This window comes from Trachemys scripta, chromosome 3 (assembly GCF_013100865.1).
Source record: "Trachemys scripta elegans isolate TJP31775 chromosome 3, CAS_Tse_1.0, whole genome shotgun sequence".
NCBI lineage: Eukaryota > Metazoa > Chordata > Testudines > Emydidae > Trachemys > Trachemys scripta.
This window is the reverse complement of record NC_048300.1, coordinates 114,902,442-114,926,343: the sequence shown is the minus strand read 5'-3', so window position 1 is coordinate 114,926,343 and position 23,902 is coordinate 114,902,442. Positions and strand designations below refer to the sequence as shown.

The 23,902-nt window shown below is 43.6% G+C and overlaps 1 protein-coding gene across 1 annotated transcript in view; it reads right to left on the bottom strand.

Annotated features, from left to right (window-relative positions):
- Nucleotides 1–13,386, bottom strand: part of MAN1A1 (mannosidase alpha class 1A member 1) — a 208,750-nt gene extending 195,364 nt beyond the window's left edge. The window contains exon 1 of the mRNA XM_034765788.1: nucleotides 12,533–13,386. Coding sequence (XP_034621679.1) covers nucleotides 12,533–13,144 — 612 coding nt within the window. The 5' untranslated portion in view covers nucleotides 13,145–13,386. The remainder of the gene's footprint in view (nucleotides 1–12,532) is intronic.
- Between the last annotated feature and the right edge of the window lie 10,516 nt (nucleotides 13,387–23,902).

The window sequence follows — 23,902 nt, the reverse complement described above, 5'->3', positions numbered from 1 at the left end:
CTCCCCTTGTGGGGGTGGAAAAGAGCTCTCCCAGCACTGGTACCGCAACTACACAGCCACGTTAAAGCGCTGCCACTGGTAGCGAAGACATACCCTAAGTAAGATTATAAAAGGCTTGAAGGATGCTGCATGTATCAAAGTCTAAAGACTAAACATTTTTACAACTCTAATAGCTATTTTAACAGTATTAACACAGGAGAGCCAGACTGGTTTCCAGCTATGCATTTGCCAGCGTTCAGCGAGTCCCAGGCTCCTTGGCATGAGCTAACACCTGGTCTGCCCGTGTCATGGCTAGTTATGCAAATATTAGTTGGCAGTTTGTGTTCAGACATCCACAGTTTTGACGAGCTTGTCAAAAGAACCACTTCAATACAGTAAAGTAGTATTATCCAATACAGAGGTACATCTCCAATAGTGTCTGAACAGTAGTTAAGGTTTCTGTTACAGGGGCTCAAAATTATTACTGTACATTTACACGTACTTCCACTCCTTTAGTTTTGGTTTAAGTATTTTAAAATGATTACCTAGGTCCAACTTGGACTGCAATTCTCAGAATCACAGATGGGTGGAGAACTACAACCACGGTAACAAGCAGCAGGTTTCCAGCAGTACTGGCAAAGCTGTATTTTAGGGAACCAGTCAGCACAATTACTGATGCTAGTGCTGAAAAGCAGTGACAGAAAACAGTGAGTTAGGAAGAATGGACCTGCATGTGTGCGCATTTTAGTCAATTGTAGAAATACTAACTCCTTAACCAGTGCAATTTTCCAAAGCAATATTCTCCTCTGCCTCCCCCTACCCCCATCCAAACAAAACAAAAAAACCTTTAGGCATTCTTTCACACGGGCTATTTCATATATCGTTGAAAGAAAGCTAAACAGGAAGGAATTTAAAGACATAGGGGTCATTTGTGTTACGTAGTCTGTTAAGCATGTAAAAAGCCTGCAACTACTGAACTATTTTTTCTTTGAGGAGAACAATTCAATGCTGCCAGCCATTAATTCAAGTAACAAATTGTATTTGTCTAATGCAAGACCTCTTCTTGCTACATTTTAAACAATACTGAAATCAAAGACTACAGAGGTTTGATAGAGACAAGTTCCATGTTGCTGAACAGTAAAGGCATCCCTGGACATGGACACATCAACCAGGTAAGACAAGAAAAGAAAAGAGTGAAAGGAAAGGATAATGAGTACTAGACAATGATTTTACTTTTACCTTCTTCCTTTCCACTTCAATAGATACAAGTTATTGTGTCTGTAGTAAATACAGACAAAAGACATATGCCCATGTGAATAAGAACCACACAGAAACATGTTCTTTCCTAATTGTAACTTTTCCATCCACTTTCAGAGGAAAAGTTGATTCTTCTGAAGGAAGTTTTGAAAAGCAAGCAAGTCTTTTTAAAACGATTAAAGGATGTTCTAAATCATTATCCCACCCTTTATACAACATAGCTTTTTGGCCCTTCAACATTTTCTTATCTATCCTGCCTTTTGATTCTTGTGCTATTTCTTATTAGAATCCTAGGTTGAGAGATTTAAGAAATGTTTAGGCAGACTTAATTCACTTGCTGTATTTCTTAAATAATTTAGATACTTTAGGAATGCAAATTTAGGAACACAAACAGCATTCCCTCAAGTGCTATGTGTGCTTAACTCTAATAAGTAAGAGACTATACCTGGATGAGCACATAACCTGCTGTTAATATGTTGGCAAAGGCTTTAAAAATTAAAAGCATCAGAATGAGCAATACCCATATCTTCCTCACCACCAGCTAATAAAAATGCAGTACATTTGCTTAGACCAAATATATCAATTTCCTGTACAAACTAATGAGACCAATGGAAGTGGCTCTTGGTTACAGCAGAACTCAAACTGAAGAGATGGGGTGATGGGGAAAAAGGGGTGGGGGGGGAAGGTAGAGCATCCTACCATCCTCCACAGTCCTCTACTTTAAGTTAAATAGTTAAAGTTAACAAATAGTTAAAGGATAGTTTAACTATTTGGACCTATTGGCCAGCATACATTTTAAGAGCAAGTTTCAGGGTATGTCTACACTATGAAATTAGGTCGATTGTGTATGTCCCCACTAAGCGCATTAAGTGAGCAGAGTGTGTCATCACTACCATGGCTAGCATTGACTCACAGAGCGGTGCACTGTGGGAAGCTATCCCACAGTTCCTCCAGTCTCCGCTGCCCATTGGAATTCTGGGTTAAGCTCCCAATGCCTGAGGGGGCAAAAACATTGTCATGGGTGGTTTTGGGTACATGTCGTCAGTCCCTCCCTCCATGAAAGGAACTGCAGACAATCATTTCGCACCTTTTTTCCTGAATTACCCATGCAGACGCATAGCACGGGAAGCATGGAGCCCACTCAGCTCACCGCTGCTGTTGAGAGCATTGTAAACACCTCGCACATTATACTGTAGTATGTGCAGAACCTGGCTAAGAGACGACAGCACAAGGACGATTACGAGGAGAATACGGACACAGATGTTCCTGAAAGCATGAGATGTGGCAATTGGGACATAATGGCAGCAGTGGGGCTGGTTGATACAGTGGAACACCAATTCTGGGCCTAGCAAACAAGCACAGACTGGTGGGACCGCATAGTGTTGCTGGTATGGGATGATTCCCGGTGGCTGCGAAACTTTCGCATGTGTATGGCCACTTTCCTAGGACTCTGAGTTGCTTTCCCCTGCCCTGAAGTGCAGGAATACCAAGATGAGAGCTGCCTTGACAGTTGAGAAGCGAGCGGCAATAGCCCTGTGGAAGCTTGCAATGCCTGACTGCTACCGGTCAGTTGGGAATCAATTTGGAGTGGGCAAATCTACTGTGGAGACTGCTGTGATTCAAGTAGCCAATGCAATCACTGACATTCTGCTATCAAGGGTAGTGACTCTGGGAAATGCACAGGTCATAGTGGATGGCTTTGCTGCAATGGGTTTCCCTAACTGTGGTGGGGCAATAGATGGAACGATATCCCTATCTTGGCACCGGACCACCTTGCCAATCAGTACATAAACCACAAGGGGTACTTCTCAATGGTGCAGCAAGCACTGGTGGATCACAAGGGACGTTTCACCAACATTAACATGGGATGGCCGGGAAAGGTGCATGACACTCGCATCTTTAGGAACTCCGGGATGTTTGAGCAGCTACAAGAAGGGACTTACTTCCCAGACCAGAAAATTACTGTGGGAGATGTTGAAATGCCAATAGTTATCCTTGGGAGACCCAGCCTACCCCTTGCTCCCATGGCTCATGAAGCCATACACAGGCAGCCTGGACAGTAGTAAGGAGCAGTTCAACTATAGGCTGAGCAAGTGCAGAATGGTGGTAGAATGTGCCTTTGAATGTTTAAAAGCTTGCTGGTGCTGTTTGCTGACGAGGTTAGACCTCAGCGCAACCTGTAGTGCCATTGTTATTACTGCTTGCTGTGTGCATTAAAGGTCCTGGCTGCTGGGGAGAACGGATTCACCGCTTGCCTGCTGCACATTCTCCTCCTCCTCTCTGTCCTCATCCACAAAATCCTCCTCTGTGTTGCGTGAGACTCCCCCGTTGCAGGTGTCCACGGACAATGGTGGGGTAGTGGTAGGGTCCCCCCCCAGAATGCCAGGCAGCTGTTCATAGAAGCGGCATGTATGGGGCTCTGACCCAGAGTGACTATTTGTCTCCTTTGTCTTTTGGTAGGCTTGCCTGAGCTCCTTGACTTTCACGCGGCACTGCTGCGTGTCCCTGTTGTAGCCTCTGTCCATCAAGCCCTGTGCAATTTTGGCATATATATTAGCATTTCTTCTTTTTGATCAGAGTTCTGCCTGCACAGATTCTTCTCCCCATACAGCAATCAGATCCAGTGTCTCCCGTTCGCAATTCTGGGGGGGACTGCATGGTCACCTGTGCTGCTGAGCTTGCCATGCTGACCAAACAGGAAATGAAATTCAAAAGTCCCCGGGGCTGTTCCTGTGTACCTGGCTAGTGCATCGGAGTTGAAAGTGCTGTCCAGAGAAGTCACACTGGAGCACTCCTGGAGACCAATAATGTCGATTTGCATCTGCACTACCCCAAATTTGATCCAGCAAGATGGATTTTAGTGCTACTCCCCTCACTGGGAAGTACAGAAGCCAATTTTAAGAGCCCTTTAGGTCGACGGATCAGGGTTGCTCGTGTAGACACATTCATTATAAAAATCAACCTAAGGTGGGTAAATTTGACCTAACCCTGTAGTGTAGGCCAGGGCTCAGACTTGCTCACCTTTGCAGTGGACACCCATTGGCAGTAGTTATGGTGATAACTACCTTATGTTGGGGCCAGATTCCAAAAGCTTAACCTACGCTGACCTCGGTGAGACTACTTCCCTAAGGAGCTACTCAGCCTGATAACAGTTATAGTATCTTACTCTTATTGTTTAGTGACAGCACAACAGGGCATAATTTAGAGCACAAAGCATGAAGATTGGTAGTCAGGTAACTGAGTGCAATTCTCTACCACTGACACACTGTGTGACCTCCAGCGAGCCACCTGAATTCAGTTTCCCCATTGGAGAAAAGCAGTACTTCACCTTCACACAGTCCTTTGAGAAAAGCTGCCAAGTATTTTATAATAGCAACAAGTATTCCAGAAGGTGTTTCAATTAAGCTATTTCAGTAAATTCCCATTTTACGCCTGACCTGACAATTTTCATAACATCTTTGCAAAGCTGAATTAAGAACTTCAGAAGGAAAAAGACAAGATTACAAATACACTGCCCTGAAATACACACATTTTCTTTAAACATCACCCCCTTCCCTTCCTTCCTGGCCTCCCCCCACATGCAACTTAATAAAGGAAGGATCCAACATGTTGAACTGGTATTTCACACATGTTCTTCCATTTCCTGGCCTAGCTATGAAATTCCTCTCCTCAAGCTTACAACCCAAGAATAAGTAAGAAGAGTAAACTATTACTAAAGAGGCGGCCAATTTCCCCAAGGCACATTATGGCATTACTGTGCTGTCACTTCTTGCGCAATAAGGCAATAGGAATCTTAGGATAACTAGCTTAAGAGCATTTTCTTAAAATTACTGTCATCCTATCTCAAACTACAATTTATTGACAAAGAAAGAGGTAGCATATTACAATACATAGTTAGCTACTCCACAGTATAGTGTACGCCATAATAAAAGCCAAATTCAGGAACTGCTTTTAGTTTGCAGCCTAAGATGAGCAAAGCAAGACTTCAGATATATCTCTAATTTTATATTTTAATGGTCGAGTAAGCACTATATGCTAAGGTATATTTTATACACTTAAAATAAAAATTTGAGGCCTTTTGCTATATTACAGCTTTTCTTCACGGGGGGAAGAAAGGGGGACGGGAGGGTGAGAACCTACACCCCAATCTTCCCAAGAACAGAGTTTATCAAACTTCATGGCAGTTTTTTCCCCAAAGCTTTTTTTAAAAAAAGTGTCATCTATACAGTACAAATGCTTCTAATGAAGTTAACTATCTTGCATAAAAAATGCTGTGTCAAATTCTGACTAGCAGTGAACAGCTTTTCATAGCAGACACAGTTGCCTTCATTCACGTCTGGCATCCACTGAAGCCCTCCCTGTCAATTTCTCACATAAGCTGAAAACAGATCTGGTAAGTAGTGGATTTCAAAGCAAACTTATCAATCTTTAAGTTCTGCTATTCTGCATTCAGTGTGCACACAGAACTGAGTTATTGCCTACCGCAGCAGCACTCTAACACTATGATTTACTCCATTCCCTCATGCTGCATGGATGCCACAGGCTAAGTGAACCTTAAAACATGAAGTTACCATTATGAGTTCATAATCTTAGCCAAAAACACAGGAAATATTCCACTCTAAACCTTACTCCTCCCAACCTTACATAATTTTCACCAAAACAAAAAGCAAAAATACCAGCAATCAGCAATCAAAAAACAAACCTCACCCTTTCTAGTTCAAATTTATGTTTAATCTTTACCAAGAAGTCGGTGATGGTGGTAAGCTTAAGAAATTCAGACAAGGCATCTTTGTGGCAATTTTTGGGTGGGGGGGCGTTGTGGGGGTTTGCAGAGAGCATTCAGACCTTTTTGTTCTCCCATAACTCTGAAGAGCCAATTATTTGGGCGGTCAAGCTGGTCTTGCATCTAATCGTCAATAAACAAGTGTCACATGTTTGAAAAATATGGATACCGAAAAAAGTTGAATGTTACAATTGACTAAGCAGGTTTTTCAGATGTTACGTTACAATTCAAGAGTTAATAGGTGGATGCTTCAAATCCCTGCCTTTTCCAGTCTTAATAATCTCATGTTCCGTTTTCAAAACTAAGCAGGTTTGGATGTGGTTAGTACTTGAACAGTTAAGAATCACCCTTATCCCAGGAATGAGCTGATAGAAAGAGATTAAGTTTCACAAATCAAGAGTTGTAGCTGGATGGGAGACATTTGGGAAAATGGAAAAAACAATTTAAATTGTGCCTTTCATATACCTATATCCTAAAAATAAACAACATTGCCTGTCTACCGTGGCAGTATAAAACCCTAAAATACAAATACTAGAAGGGAAAAATTTTAAGAAGTGTAGTCCAGGTAGAATGTGGGGGAGGGGGGGTGCGCAAAAACAACCCTTCCCCCCCAAAAAAAGAATAGTTAATAAGGACTCATTTCTACTGTGACTTATGAGAAACTGGATGACATGAACAAGAATCTGGATTATTATAAGGTTGTGAAGTAATACAAGATTCTATATAATTTTTTTTTAAATTTTATCAGTGGCATATGACCAATAATCACCATCTGACTACTTCACTGCATGTCAATTCCCATTCTCTTCCCTTTGTCTTGTATTTTTAAAATGTAAGCTCTTTAAGGCACAGACCATACTTCTGTGATTGAAACAAAAACCCACCACACCCCCAACTGTACAGATGGACAGTCACATGCACACAGAAGGGTCAAAGGAGAAGTTTCACCAATGCACCACCACTGTATGGAGGAACAGAAACGTAGCAAGTGCTAGAAATACAAGGTGTGGGATAGAGATGTTGGTGACATAGATTAGAAGAAATCCTTATACCTACAGTAACCCTTATATTTACAACATAGGGGTGAGGGAGAATCCATGTGGTTCAGTCTCAAATTAATTATATACTTACTAGTAAGTTATCAACTTGCTTGGTGTTGCACAAAACAAAATAAATGTATGATCCCTGCATCGTGGAGTTACATTACTTTCAATGTGCAAGGCCAAGAGAAAACAAGTTGCCTCAGGCCTAGTCTACACTGCCTCTTTACAGTCCTGCAACTTTCTCGCTCAGTCAGGGATGTGAAAAAACACCCTCCCCCGAGGGTGCGCCACAGCAGCGCTTTAATCTTGCTAGTGAAGATATACCTTCAGATTAGTCTGCATACCTGTTAATGTGAAATAATTAAAAAAAGAGACTGATAAGCAACATAGTCTCATGACCTTACTAGAGACAGAAGGAGAACAACAAGCCATCAGTTTTAACAGTTTATAGCCACACGGGCTTACCAATGTGAAGATTCCAAGGAAGTTGTGGCTTTCAAAGAAGTATAGTATTTTTATTTGCAGTGAAGAAGTTTGGTAGACAAAGCCATTTCATTGTCTTACAACAGCAACCGTTTCTTCACTCCCTGAGGCTTGGAGAGCATAAAGGCTTCAATAACTGGTGGTGTTTTCCCCCTTTCCTTCCTCCTCTGAAGAGGAGTTGTGGGATAATACTTAGTTAAGAATGCAGCATCTCACATCTGCCACTGAAGGTAAAATACTACCTTCCAAGAGGATTTGCTCATCTGAATGGAACTCCACCCTAATAAAGCAATGTAGCAATTCAGGTCTCAATTTTTCTCACTTCAGAGTGGAGTTTCAAAATAAGCAGGCTTCACTATTTCCCTTGAAATGTGTTAAGTGTCTATCCAAGGTGGACTACTTATGCTAAACAATCTGTTCTACTTCCTATTTAGCTGTGACACTCCAAGTACATTTCCCAGCCTGGAAGAACAGTTCTGTGTCAGTTCAAAAGCTGTCTCTCTCACCAGCAGAAGTTGGTCCAATAGAAGATATTTCCCCTCACCCCTCTTGTCACTGATTTGACACTTTTATGTTCATAAGTACTGTGCAATCTTATAAAAAGCAACAGAGTCCTGTGGTCTGTTGCTTTTTACAGATCCAGACTAACACGGCTACCTCTCTGATACTTGTGCAATCTTATGTTAGCCCCCTTGTGCATATCCATTATAATAGTCTTTAAACATATGATCCTGCACCATACCCCCACCCCCACACACCCGGTCTCATTTAATGCAAATAATGGGTGGTTAGGGACTGGGTCAGGGTTGATCAGTGAACAAGGCTACTCTCTGTAGGAAATTTGCTTAACTGGCTGTAGAAACAGATGTGGGTAGTGAAGGAGGCAGAGTACTGCAGGAAAAGAAAGTATGGTATACTGGCTCGGGCAGCTGAATGTCACTGTGGAGAATTTGATTCTATCTACATGTGTTACAGTGAGACTCAAGGAGCTCAATGTATTTAGCTTAACAAACAGAAGCTTACGGGGTGACTTAATTACCGTCTAAGTGTCTACATGGGGAACAAATATTTAAATATTTTCATCTGCTAGACTGAAGAGTCCATTATTAAATATTTGATGGGCTTTTCAATCTACCAGAGAAAGGTCTAACAGGATCCAATGCTCAAAGTTGAACCTAGGCAAATTAAGACTAGAAACCAAGCATGCATTTTTTAAACTGTGAGTAATTAACCACTGGAACAATTTATCAATGGTTGTATATATTCTCCATCACTGAATTTTTAAATCAAGATTGAATGTCTTTTCTATAAGATATGCTCTAGGAATTATTTTGCGCAAGTTCTACGGCCTGTGTTCTACAGGAGGTCAGACTAGATGATCACACAGTTGTCCCTTCTGTCCTCAGAATTTAGGAAATCTGCTGTGACACTTGCAGATTCAACCCACACCAGTACAGTTAATTCACTTAAAATTGCAAGGCAGGCAGTGACACAAGTGCTATGTACTGTAGCCCACAGCCCTGACACCAAAACCAGCCTTACAAGCATGTTCATCACATTCTCCCTTCTACTGCCCAGATACTTTTTGCAAAGTCACACACACACACACACCCCTCCTCCTATTCCCAAATTTCCCTAAAACCAACTGCCAATATAACAATCTGCTGAGGTTCCCAGAACTGTTATTGTGTCACCGCCTCAGCAAGAGTTTTGCTATTACTAGCTGTGTGACAACTCCCTGACACCAGCTTGTTTATCTTGCCAGCAAACTCTCCAGGACCCTGCCAGTCCTAACCTTGCCTTACAAGTTACAAGAAGTGAACCCCAAGTTACCCAATTGACTTCTCACTGCAGCATCCAGTGCTCTCCTGGAACACACACAGAAGTTTGCTGCTCCTCTAAAGAAACAGTAACCGCTGCTAATTAATTTAATGGGGGTGAAAACTCTTATTTGCATCATAGCATTGAATTTTTTTTTACTAAAACAAGTTTATTAAACAAAATGGCATAGGATTAAGTGATACCAAGTATAAGCAATTAAAATAAAAAGGGTTACAAGCTAATGAAAGCAAAAAACACAGTTCCAAGACAAAAAAACCTTACTTTCAGCAATTTACCCATCTTTTTCTAAGCAAGTTTCTCACCTAATCTGTTCCCAAAGACTTCAGCACCATTGGCTGAAGGACCCAACTTTTGGTGATTTCAAAAGCTCCAGCTCCTTGAATCCCACAAGTGATGGACAACTATGGGGTTCTCTCCCCTTTCTTTTTATAGTCCAGTCTCAGGTGGCCACTCTCTGTTCCCCATTTTCCAGGTGCCCAATTTGAGATAACTGGGTTCTGATTTGCAGGAGTACAGCTGCAGCTGTAAGCGCTCAGAAGTCAATGGGAGCTGTGCTCTGAATATATGAAGTGCCATATAATGCTGAGTATGCTGAAAAAAATCATGTTCCAGGCATCTCATATTGGGCACCCAAAATTAGTGGACACTTGAAGATTTGGCCTTAATCTACATCTCAGTTCTCCACCAGTGAAACAGGAACAAGATCACCTCACTAGGGTGCTGGGAAAATAAACTGACAATTTGTGAAGCCCTCAGATGCTATCATGAACAGCACATAAAAATGCCCATGAGGAAATTAATACTGTACTAAGTGCACGGTTTATATGGTGTGTAGGAAATTAAGTATGGGAGCACAAACTGAATGAAGAGAAGAAGAAATATAGACTAGCTCTTGCCATTCGGTGAGCACTGCCCATTCTATGCACTGAATGAAGCTGGGAAACAAATATTATAGGATCTCATAATTAAAGATCATAATGGAAATATACATTGGGGGCACAGATTAAGGTTGCAAGGGCAACCTTCATTCTGTAGTTCCTAACTTTTAAGTGCTTGATTTTGCGATTTTAAAGTCATTGTGTGTAATTTTGTGGGTTTTTAAAAGTGTAAACTGAAAACAAATTGTCATACTGCCCCATATCTAAATCAACATCAGTGTTGAACTAGAGCTGGTCAAAACCAGCAACATTTACAAGAGTGAATATTTTTCATTTTGTTTGGAATGTTCCAGAATAATTAGTTTCAGTAAAAAATTAAACAATCTTTTTTAATTATTTTCCATCAAGAAAACTTTCACTTCCCCGCTTTACCCCTGGAGGAAAGGAAAAAAATGGGAGTTCCCCTACAAAGAGGTTAGTCTGAGGTGTTCAAGCTTTTAAATCTTTCTGAACAATCAGATCAGTCTGAATAAATAAAAATTTTAAGGAGTTTGCAAAGTGTATATTATTGGTCATACATTTCACTATTACATGCTATAAAACAACAGCTTTTTCTAACTCTGTAGATTAGAACTTCACATTAATACAGTTTGGCTAAGGTTCCAACACACATTTGAAAATCAAAGTATTGCAATGTATGTGAAATGCAGCAGAAGAGAGAGGAGTTCAGTCTTCTGTTACATCTCCCACCACTAACACAGTTCTTTTACATTTGATGCAGGAATTAATATAGGACACACCCTCCCCCAATACTAGTGCAGTGAGAGAAGTAAACAAGTCTATCATCTGTGTTCATGAGAAGTAAAGCAGAAATGGCAAGTGAAAGAGAACTGGGCGCATTAGTTTGCCCTGTGGGTCCAAAGAGGGCAGCAGGCAGAGTCTAATTCATATCTCCCCTCTGCCTGCCAAATTTTCTCTAAATGCTTTTTACAATCATGTCTTGCTATGATCAGTAAATATGGTTCATTCGAGTTCCTATCTATTAAGTCAAGACATGTATGCTTTAGCAAAGTATACAGTAGTAAGAGTAGGACCAGCACAGAGGAGGTTAAGAATATCTGAAAACCGGGAAGTAAAAACTGACAAAATACCCTTAGAGTTAGTTTGTAGCAGCAGGCTGAAAGCTGCATATATCTAACATCACACAAGGTAGAAAGCCATACCCGAATAGCTTCCTTAAGTACGGAGGCAAAAAGAATAAGGGATGAGGGTAAGAAAAAGATCAAGGGGCAGGAGGAGATTTTTGCCTAGAGACAGGAAATTAACAAGAGAAATAAAGTGGGACTTCGAGAGAGAGGAGAAACTGACATAATCATCTACCTGCGCAGTAAGGAATTGCCAATGCACCCAAAGGACTAGATCAATGACAGTCATAATGAGGTCTTCACACTGTATGGGAAACTTATTGTTAAACCAAGTCAGTAAAATGCTTTTAAAGACTTGTTGCTGAACACAGAATAAATGTTGCGTTTCATACTTTCCTCAAGTTTTGCTCAGAAATCTACACTTGCTTATGAATGTACACTCACATGAACGGGATACAAAGGCAGTTGCTCTGAGATGTAAAGTAGCACCTGTACTGAGTTAGCTATACGCTTATACCTCCTAGCACAGCACTGAGTAGCGGCGATGCTTTCACAGATGCGGCTCCGAAACGCCACAGGAGCCTTCTGCCACACCACCCTCCGGCTCTCTGAGCTTCAAAGTTTAAACACCGCACTTTACAGCTCGGAGTTCACGCGCCCCGGTCCTCGGGCTTCCTCAGAGGGGAGGAGTGTTTGGCAGGAAGAGCTTCTAGTCTCCGTAGTTTGTCTGCGAAGTGCTGTTCCCCCTTCCTCCCCAGTGTGCATGCGTTCGCTGACACCTGGGCGGCCAAGCTGCATTTTGAACTGCACCAGTGTAAACCTTGCACAAAACCCTGTTAAACGCCTAGCAGATCCCAGGCGCTAACGTGTCTCCTTGAGGAGGCCGATCAGCCAGTTCCTGGCTTTTAGCAGGAGCCAGCGAAACCCCTCAGCTCACTTCAACAAGTTGTAAATAACCGACGCGGGGAAAGCTTGTCAGTGACAACGCGCTGGCGAAGGGGCAACGAGCGGGGTAAACAAGGGGGTAGCGAGTGAGCCGGGAGGCAGCCCGGGGAGCCGGGAGCGCCCAGCGAGCCCGGCCGATCGCGGACACATACACCCCCCGCCGCCGGGGATACCCACCTCTTTAATCTTGGCCCGTTTCTGCTGGACATCAGGGTCCGCCGGCTCCCGCCCCACGGCCCCGACGGGCTTGCGGAAGAGCAGGCTGGGTAGCCCAGCGGCCCCCGCCTCCTTCCTGCCGCGCCTGTCCTGGAGAAGTTTCTCCTTGTCCTGCCGGATGTCCCGGCGGATCTCCTCGGGCAGCTTCTGCAGCGTCTCCTTGGCCTCGCGCAGAGCCCGCTCGTGGTCCTCGCGGATCTTGGCCAAGTTCTCCGCGGCCGCGGCCGCCTCCCCTGCGCTGCTGCTGCTGCTGCTCCCGGCGGCGGGGCCGGCTCCGGGCGGCGGGGCGCGCTGCTCCCCCCCGGGCGGCGGGGGCTGCTGCTGTAGGGCGGCGGAGGAGTGGAAGAAGACGCCGCTGAGCAGCTTGGAGGAGTCGGGCAGGAAGAAGATGGCCCCAAAGCAGAGGGTGATGAAGGCGCTGAACACCAGCAGCAGCACGAACTTCTCCGTCAACCGGAACGCGCTGGGGCCCGACGCCTTCCTGCCGCCGCCCGGGACGCCGCCCAGCGGGCCGCCCAGCGCGCCGGGCCCCGCGGGGCTGCCGAACAGCGGCAACAGGCTCACGGCGGGCATGGCTCAGCGCCCCGCGCAAAGTTCCCCCTCGGCAGCGGCGGCGGCAGGAACTTTTCCGCTCCGCTCTCCCCGGCGGGTGCGGCTGCGGGGCGGGCTGCGCGGCGCTGCTGCCTGTCAGCTGCTGCCCATGATGCTGCTGCTGCTGCCGCTGCCGCCGGCCCCAGGTCCCGCTGGAGACAGAGCGCCGCGGCCACTCGCGCGCGCGCCGCCTTCCTGTGCCTGCGAACAACTGCCAGGCAGCGCCGGACTCCGCCTGCCAGAGTCAGGGGGAGCGGCGCCGCCGGGCCAATCAGCGCGTGGGCGGAGGGGTGGGCGGAGCTGGCGGGGAAGAGGGGCGGGGCGCGTATTTGAGAGTGACACATACACACGGACCGGGGGTGGGGAGGAACACGAAGTGCATCGACTCTGGTTCACACAAACTGCTCCAGGTTCCTGTGGCAGCGCTAAAGCAGGCAGCAGCCGAGACATTAATGAGACTAATACCATTCAGTAAAGGCCCCACTGTTTCTTTAATCGCATCTGTGTAATCTGTTTTTAATTTGCCTTTTTTTTTGCTGCTGCTTTTGTTTTTTGCTCCGTCGGTGGGGTTAGGTTGGGTGGGCGGTGGGCGTTTATTCTTTATCGTTTGACGTCCGCAAAAAGGAAGATCGCCAAGGTTAAAACGACATTAGCATAGAGACCCCCTGTTGATTAGTGCAGATTAATTAGTCATCTGAAAAGTTGGCAGCCATCCGGCTGCTTGACTTTTTAATTGTTAAATACTTTAGTAATGATCTTTGATAAAAAAAAATTAGAGGGTTTTGCAAATCTTTCCAGCCTGGTGGCATCTGGTTACAACTGTTTAGTAATATACATGGATGTAGCATTAATTATTTTAAAGCAGAGATCGCAGATTCATAAATACACAGAGAGAAACACAAATGTGTGCTTTGCAATACAAAGTACAACAACTTTGTCTTTTCAATAACATCACTAGGAGTCAAAAGTAAGCAGGCCCTTCCAGCCTTATACTGGTTTAATACCACTGTTCATGCACCTTCTATTCCAAAAACTAGAACTGTGCTTTCACCATTACATTTTCAGTTAAAAAAAGGAAAGTATCAGAGATGACTCCCCTTCCCATCCATCACAAGAGCTCCCCTACAAATGAAGTAATTTCTGCCACACAAAGTACCCACACATGGTAGTCCACAATGCAGCTTTCCCTTTCAGGAGTTTGAAGTACTGCCTCTTCTTGGCTGTCTTGTGCCTGACACTCTGAGCTCAATCCACACTTGAGGGTTGCTTTCTCCCCTTATAGTAGTTCAGTTCTCTTAGTCTGGGTCTTCATAACGGGGGACCGCCCATGCATTGTCTCACACAGCTCACTCAGATCCTTTTGTAACAGTAAGTGCTGTCGTTCCTTGTTTTCTCCTTTATCCTCAGGTGGCTGACTCATTTTAGGGCTTGAGCCAGGATCCTAATTAAGGAGCATATTTCCTCTAGCTCCTGCAAGGACACTGCTTTCCGGGTTCCTGTAGTGCAGAGGTCGGCAACCTATGGCACACGTGCCAAAGGCAGCACGCGAGTTGATTTTCAGTGGCACTCTGCTGCCGGCCTGGGGTTCCGTCCGCCAACTCCCTGCCAGCTGGGGTCCTGGCCGCCGGCCCCGCTCAGCCTGCTGCTGGCCTGGATGGATGGAACCCCGGGTCAGCAGCAGGCTGAGCAGGGCCAATGGCGGGGACCCTGGCTAGCAGGGGCTGGTGGACAGAACCCCAGACCGGCAGCGGGCTGAGGTCCCGGCTGCCGGCCCCACTCAGCCCGCTGCCAGTCTGAGGTTCCGTCCACCGGCCCCATCAATGTAAAATGTATTACTGGCACGTGAAACCTTAAGTTACAGTGAATAAATGAAGACTTAGCACACCACTTCTGAAAGGTTCCCGACCCCTGCTGTAGTGCATTGAGTTGTGCCACAGTTTCTGCCTTGCATTTGTGGACCACAGCAACCTTATTTTCTAACTCTCTCCACTCCCTTAGAGATGGCGTTTGTTCTGTAGCTCTAGAGACTACTGCCATCCAGAGGCATCTACAGATGCCACAGCCTCTGTATGGCCATCAATACTAACTCCTTCACTGGGTGATGAATCAGTCTCCTGGCACCAACTTCCAGGATGCTTCCATGACCATGTTCTAGGACATTGCCCCAGTACCATGTGGGGATGCGAACCCCTTGGTAAACAGTTACTAAGTTTTCCATCTCAGCATCCATGTTTGTGTCCTCTTCATGCAGCTCTGCTCTCTCCTTGACCACCATTTTTAGTCCTTTTCCTTCATTTGCTCCAAGAGGTGGCTGTTGGCTCAGAAGAATTCCTGCAGCTGGACATTGAGATCATCCTGTTGCCCCACAATTGTCTCCTTCTTACTCTGCTTCTACTGCTCAAGGCTGAGCACTATGTTCTGGTCCCTTAGCAGATCCAGCTCCTAGATCTTTGATATCTGGATCTGGTCCTGGAGGGCTTGCAGAGCTATGTTGTGTTCCTTCTGCTGGCTGTGCAGCTGGTCCCATGCCCCTGAGTAACTCTGCATAGCAGCCTGTAGATCTAGTTGCAGTTTCTAGTTGCAGAGCAGCAGAGATTTCAGCACCTTGTCCTTTCTCTGCTGAATCACCTTCAGTCCTGCTGTCATTGTAAAGAGCTTCTGTGACAGATGAAGGAGAAGGGGTAGCTCCCTTTTATGGACACCCAGCCAGCCAGTTAGCTATAAAATCCCTGTTTGTAGTAGTTCTCTACTTGCTTTACCTGTAAAGGGTTAAAAAGTCCATAGGTAAAAGGAAGGGAGTGGGCACCTAACCAGAAGAGCCAATGGGAAGGCTAGAACTTTTTAAAATTGCGAAAACCTTCCCCTTTGTCTGTCTGTTGTGGTTCTCCGGAGAGAGGGGACAGACCAGAGACAGGGCTGGAACTATGCTGTAAAAAGCTTTGGGCCAGGTATGGAAATCATCCGATCATATCTAGAAACAACTCATTTAAAACCCCAGATATGTAAGTAGATCAGGATATGTCTAGGAAGACGTGATTAGGTTTATCTCTTTTATTTTTAATGGCTTGTGGACTCCTCTGTGCTAACCCCAGGTGCTTTGTTTTGCTTGTAACTTTAAGCTGGATCTCAAGAAGCTATCTTGGTGCTTAATCCCTATAATTTTTTTTTAAACCTAGCAAAAAGCCTAAATTCCAGATGTATTTTCTTTCTTTTTAATAAAATGTTTACTTTTTTTTTTTTTTTTTTTTTTTTAAGAACAGGATTGGATTTGTGTCCCCCTAAGAGGTTTGTGCATGTTGTTTAATTAGCTGGTGGCAACAGCTGATTTCCTTTGTTTTCTTTCTCAGCTCTTCCCCGGAGGGGGCGGTGAAAGGGCTTGAGGGTACCCCACAGGAAGGAATTCCCAAGTGCGCCTTCCTGGGTTCTAAAAGGGGTTTTTGCACTTGGGTGGTGGCAGCATCTACCCATCCAAGGTCAGAGAAAAGCTGAAACCCTGGGAGTTTAATACAAGCTTGGAGTGGTCAGTATTAATTTTTAGAATCCTTGCCGGCCCCCACCTTCTGCACTCAAAGTGCCAGAGTGGGGGAAATCACTGGGGCGGGTTGAGGGGTAGGAGAGGGGCTAGGGCTCCAGCTGTCATCCCCATTCGGGGCTGACAGCCAACAGCCGATGTAAGTAATGCAGGGTCTACACAGGTACTGGAGGCACTTACTTTGGCGGAAGCAGATTGTAGTGTAGACACTGACAAAATTAGGTTGATGTAAGCTGCCTTATGTTGACCTAACTCTGTAGTGTAGACCAAGCTTCGGTTATAGCTCCTTTAGCAGCCCCTTCTATTCTTTCTCCATCTCTCATTTTATCTACACTTCTAACAGCAGCTGCCAGGCCTGGGAGGGATTGGTCTCCAGGTCTTGCTGTTGGCCAGGATCTCCCATAGTTGCTCCTGGGGCTTGTCTGCTCATTTCTGCTGCAGGTGCAGCTGCCACTTCAAATCCTTCAGCGGGGTGCTGAGTTTCTGCTTCAGTACACCCTGTCCATCCACAGTGTCTTACAACTCCTGTCTCAGCTGGTTCCTGGTGTCCGTTAGCCACATTAATCATGTCTGACTGCCCTTTTCGAAGTGCCTCTGTCAGGAGTTGAAGGGCTTGTTCAGATTCTTTCTATTTCAGCTCCTGGAACTTGTTCTGTTGACTGTGGTATTGTATTAATTAAGATAGAATAAAGGGCCAAGAGTTAAAGGTGTTAACATGACCCTGAAACCGTCCCACATTAAATAGCTTTAAACAAGGTTCAGGGTTTGGTATAAAGAGACCACAGCCTGTTTAGTACCATGGCAAACACACCATTAAAAATGTTTTTAAAAAGATGAAAAACAGTTAAAGCATTTGAAATGTAAAGTATTCCATAAGGCTTTCATTTGAACAATATTCCTTGTTCCATTTCCCTTAAGATTCCTTTAGAAGGAACACTCACCTTGTCTGTCAGTCTCTTAGATGATATCAAAGATGATAATAACTGCCCTTTTGGGGAGAAGAGAAGAAATTAGTTGAAATGGGCTGGAACTTTTGTTGTTGCTATTGTTATTAAAGTCCAGTCCTGTTTCCTAGAAGGCAAAACAGGACAAACATACACAAAAAGGGAGAGAGAAAAACAAAAACAGAAAATGCAGCTTCTGTCTCTGGTATTGATGCTCACTTGCAACCACTCCTTGAGAAACACAGGCACAGCTCATGATCTGATTAGCCACTCCAAGACCTGGCAAACTTGTACCAGCATTGGGCTGTTTAGGGCATTGCTTTTAGCTGCCTTTCTGGTCACAGGCTTACAGCAGTGTTGCAAAATATAGTTTTAGCTGGCTAAGCCAGATTTTTGTTAGACAGAAGGAAAAAGGAGAGACAAGAAAAGAGAAAGTAGGAAAGAAAAAGGACGCATGGAAAGGGTGAGGGGAATGGGATGACAAAGTCTTGTGTCCCAGGTGGTGTCCAGAGATGGAAGAGGTGGAGATGTCATGGTGATGGGTCCTTCTCCCGGGCCCAGTCTGGTCATAACATCTCTCAGGATCAAGATGACAAAGGCTCAAGGTCAGAGGAGACTGTGGGGGTGGCAACCATGTTGGTGAAGGCTCACTCCAGTAGCCAATGTTTTCTTCCAGTGTCTCTGTTTTTGAAGACACCAAAAGGGAGTGATGAGTGGAATAGTCCTCCCCTTCATTATTTTGTCCACCAATTAGGGCTAATATCAGACACATTGATTTCATTGAGTTCTGGTCCCAAACTTTTCTTATTTACAAGGCAAGATCTTAACACAGTTCTTGAGTTATATCAGTTGGCCTTTTTGTTTGGACTAATTCAATTTTTCCATCTCCCTCTGGCAACTTTTCCCATTAACATTTGTTACAGGCTATTGTAAGACTTCATAAACATTCACTCACTTTTCACAGGTGAACTCACAATTAGGATAAATTTGTAGGCCCAATTCTCACAACAGTTCCTTCTCCATCTCGGTTGCCTGGTGGCCTTCAGCCTGTTGTTTCTTGGACTCCAGGCCCCACTGATGTTCAAGCTGTGTGACCCTCACTTCCCAGGTCATTAGGGTAGATCTATACTCAGACACCATTGTGCCTTCTATCATCTGTAACTTGGCCCTTAGGTCTGTATCTGCTCTTGCAAACTGGTTATTCCCTGCTGTGGTATTGCTTTGATCTTCCTCAAGTTGAGCTATTAGGTTTCTGGGCATTGCTTCTCTTCTAGGGCCAGGGCTCCCTGACCTCGACTATTGGCCACCACCACAGATGGTTCCTCCTAGTTGTGTAGTGCCTGGCATTTGGCACCTTGCTCTTCCTGTGATTGGAGCATCTCAGTATCATCTGTCTAAGTAGGTGCTGGACCTATATCCTTAAGCACTGGGCTTCTCGGGGATGAACACAGACTTCCTTGTGAAGAAGGCTGCATTCCTTTCTAAGCATGTCAATTTGCCACTTCATTTTAGACATGACTAAGAGTCTTATCTCCCTCTCTGCTACTAGTCCTGGCTGCTTTTCAGGTACTCGCTGGGCTTGTTTCCCCTGCTCAAACAGTTACAGTAGGAAAACCCACATTTGGGCCTGTAAACTGTTCAGCAATATCATTAATGTTCTTTTCACCCATGTTGCCTGGGACACTGAGAATCTTTGGACCAACTGTGGCCCTCTCCTGAGCTTCATCCACCTGGGGACCCCACTTTCATTCCAGGCCCCCTCAAATTTCCTAAATTCTCATTCCGTCGGGCTGAGGGAGGTATAAAATAGCCTCAATAAACGGGAGGACTGTGAACCCTGTGGTCAGGCTCTTGCCTTGATGTTTGCCCAGTAAAACAGCCTTTTCCTCCCCCAGAGTGATATCCTATCTATCTGTCTGAGACTCAAAGTGTGCCTCATGAGGGAACAGTGTGTGATTAGTGATCCAGTTTTGGGGCCATTTGACAAAAGTGTTTCCGAGATACAGCCCCCCCCGCTGAAAAAACAGTTTTTCTAAAGGTGGATGCTTTCTACTAACAATAATACATAAACCTTTAATTTAATACTACGGACCCCAAAGATACTTAAATGTAATTCAGGAAGGTCTCCCAAGCATATCGCAGGAAATTGCCCTCTTTGTCACACTACTGAAGATAATTTAGACCCAAAAGGACCCTAAACCATCCCTGCAGCAGCGCAAGTCTTTTCACCCACACTTAAATTTCCTTTACAAGACTCCACACTCCAACAAAGCTATTAAACATATCTGAGCCCAGGCATTGAACTCTGAGCCCTTGCAAGGTCATGTAACTCACTAGTGTTTAGTCATTATTCTTAACCCAATTGCCCTTTGTTTTTCGTTATTTGCATGTGGGCTGTGCTACTTGGGGTTCCCACTTACAGGAAGTAAACTGGTTTCTGTGGTAGGTGCTGCAGAAGGAGGATTTCTAGGAGGCAGCCTGTAGGAGGATTGGATGTGGTGTTCAGTAATGACTTTAGGCCAAATGTGTTTGAAAGAGATCATCCATGATGCAGTTCCCAATTGTCCCTGAATATTAGAGGGTAGGCTTCTGTAGCATCTCTACCTCAGATATACTGTCCGGAAAGCTAACCCTCCTGGAGAAGGTATAGTTCCCCAAACTACATCTTCTTTTTCCATCTAAAACTTTAATAATAGTCTGGGTGGATAACACATGACTAATTGATATTTTTAAATTTAAATAATTTTTAAAGAAATATATATTAAAGCCAAAACTTATTATTGTATAGTAAAATCATTACAATTAACTACATTTAAAAAAGTTGAGCAGTACATGTTTGCTTAAGTTTTAAATAAAGTCAAGTGACAGAGTTGGTGGAAGTCACGGGCTAAGCAACTGCAACCACTATTTGTTCAAGTGCTAAGCCAGACTATTTTCTTCATTTCAGTTTATTCAGCTAGTTCATTCAAAGCTAGGAAACAAAGTGGGTGTTGAAAAGGCTGGAAAGGTTTTTTCTCTGTTCCAATCTATGAATAAAAACTAGGTCTGAGAGGATGAGATCTACTTGTTCAAAAATCTTGAAAATGCTGGTGGCCAGAAACAATAAACTTGGTTATGAAATAATACTTCCTTTGTTTAACAAGTCAGTAAGTTTTAAATGGAAAACATGTTTTGATAAACCTTTTTTTTCCTCATCTATCCAGAATATTTATGGTAGTTTTATTTACTTTATTTATTAACTAATAAAAAATTAAAATGCTGCTTATGTGCATTTTTAACTGAATTCCATTTCCAGCCAAATGCAGTTTGACACAAATCAGAAGTAAAAAATTGATAATCTAGTAAATCAGAAATGCAACACTCATCATTTTCTATCATAATAAAAATTAAGACTCTAAATAAATGTTAAGCTATATAATTGCTTAAATAAATGTGTATAAATATAGATGTGTATTAACCTCCTGGTTAATAAAAGGAAGTAACAATTTTAGTGTAAAGGCTATATTTAGTTGCAAATCAACATGTTTTAATGGTTACCAACCAGTGAAAATCAATCTTTCTCAGGAAAATAACTAAAAGATACAAATGCAAAACAAGATTAAAATTGATTATTTAAATCAAGGTTTTCTGCTTGCTGATTTAAAACATGATTAAAAGTGGTGATTTAAATCACTTTGACTAAAATCAAGCCATCCTGATAACACTTAAACACCATTTATATAACACACAGTTCCAAGTACTTATAACTAACCTAGTAAATAAATTACTTAACAATGTTCAAGTAATCTCGGAAGTGCCCTGCTTGGACTTGCATGTCTCCATTGAACTATCAGGACGAGTCTTGTCAGGAGGCAGTGAGTCCATTTCTTCTGGCAGTGTTATGTCCTGGGGCTCAGTTACCTTGACCTGTTGTGGTTGTTGCCTAACTGAGACCTCAGGTACAAAACCATAATAAGTTCCCCTCATCTCCCTCTCTTCTGGTAATGGAAGAAGGTGGTGTCTCCTCTTCCTCAGTATATGTCCATCTAGGGTGATAACCTTAGAAGACCACAGGGCAACCTCTTATTACACCACTGCTGTTTGTGACCAGTGATTTCCATCATCGATGTGCCCTTCATCATGTTCATGAAATAGCAGCTCCCTAGGTCCCAGGTCATATTGTTTTTGTTTGTTTAGCTTTATCTATCTTGTCGTACATCTGTGAATCCCCAGTTCCCTTACCTCAGCTTCTATCATGACAGGTTTTCTAGTTCTCATTTTTCTGTTAAATCAAGGGTGGCCAACCTGAGCCTGAGAAGAACCAGAATTTGCCAATGTACATTGCCAAAGAGCCACAGTAATATGTAATGTAATATATATACGTACACAATCATTATATAAGTTGATAATGTATATTTATTATAAATTTATAATGTATAGTTAACGATAACTTAATCTTTTACTTAGAGGGACTTCTGGCAATCTTTGCTTTCAACGATTCCCTTGAAGTTTGGTTTGTGTTCAGTTGTGCTCACACGCAGCAGTTCTCTTAAGTGGCTGTCTGTCAAAATGGATTGGTGCTTGGATTCACGTTTGAGTGTCGAGAAAACGGACTCACAAAGATAGGTCGAGGCAAACATCAAGATTAAAATTAGGGCTGCACCTCTGATGTTGGGGTATTTATCCTTTGGTACAGATTTCCAGAAAGTAAGAGTCTCTGCTGTCTTCTGAACAGATTTCAATCTGTCATCTTCCAAAAGTTCTATTATTTCCATCTGGGATTTTGCTTCATCAGTGACTAAAGGGGGCTTCAGACAATTGGCTTCAGCACTAAAGGTCAATCAGAAATCTGAGTTGAGGTCTTTTCTGCTGCAAATCTTGGAATCTTTCCTCAAAACTGTCCTTAAGATCTTTAATCATGCTCGCATACCTAGTTGTGCCCCGTTTTAGGGGTTCTGCTGCATCTGCCTTTGATCCGGCTGGAAGTTGTGACATTGAAGGAAATTGTGTCAGCTCTCCCTCAACCATTTGTCTGTGAAACAACTACAGTTTGTTCACGAACCTTGCACTAGATCATACAGCAATCGGAATTTTCCTTTTAAGTCCATGTTTAGTTTATCCAAATGCAGCAGGATGTCTGCAAGAAATGCCAAGTCTAGAAACCATCCAGGATCTGTAAGCTCAGGGTGTATTCTGTGCTTCTCCTCCGTAAACAATTTTACCAGTTCCAGGAGAAATAACTTTACCTCTCGAGAGCCATCGAATTGCACAGTGAAATGCAAATCGTCAGGGGACTTGTCTTCATCCAGTCCTTCAATTAGATTTTGAAATTGTCTGTGATTGAGTGCATTTGAGAGAATGAATTTCATAATGTGCAAGACAGGTTTCATGACGTGATGAAATTTGAGATTTTTAGATAACACTTGCTCCCAATAAATAATACAATGAAATGTCCAAAGTTTGAGAAAGCTGTTGTCAGAGTTACAAAGCCCTACTAATCCATTTGTAGATTCCCATATGGACAGAGTCCATCCGTTGCAATGGCAGTGAGCTTCTGTAAAGGCTTTTCGCAACCACCAACCTCAACGCCTCCTTTAGATCTCGTCTAGGAGTTCTGTCCTTTAGTGACACGATATCAAGGAGTTCTTTCCTTACAACACAGTCGTCAGTCAAAGTGTGGACAAATACCGAGAATAAGGTTTATCCTGTGCATGGCATGACTCATCCCAAGCGATGCTCAAATACTCACACTACTGAAGTTGTGAGTGCAGTTGCGATTTGATATCACTGTTCAGGTTGGAGATTCTGCGTTCTATTGTATGGTGTGAAAGCTGCAGGCCAGAAATTTTCTTCTGTAGATTCTCGTTCTCTGGTGGCAGAATTGAAATCACATCAGTGAGGCACATTTGTATAGGCTCTCCTTCAGAGTAGGGCTTTTTCACATGGGCTACGTGCCAGGCTGCATAATAGGAGGCTAATGTTACAGTCTGCGATCAGTTGGCAAATCTGGTGAAGAACTGGGCTTGTACATCTGTTCATTTTTTCAAAGTTTTCAGTTTTAAAGTGCGGAGTTCAGAACCTTGTGGGAATTTTTGATCCATATATACATGGCTAGAAGCGAAATGATGCTGCAAGTTTGAAGATTTGAACTGAGAGATACGCGTCTGGCAAAGAAGACCTTCGCCTTACCATTTACGTTCAACAAAAAAGTACTCATTCTCCCATTGGAAGCCTTGATTTTCATCTGTGTATTTTCTTTTCTGTTTGCACTTGCCTTCCATTGTT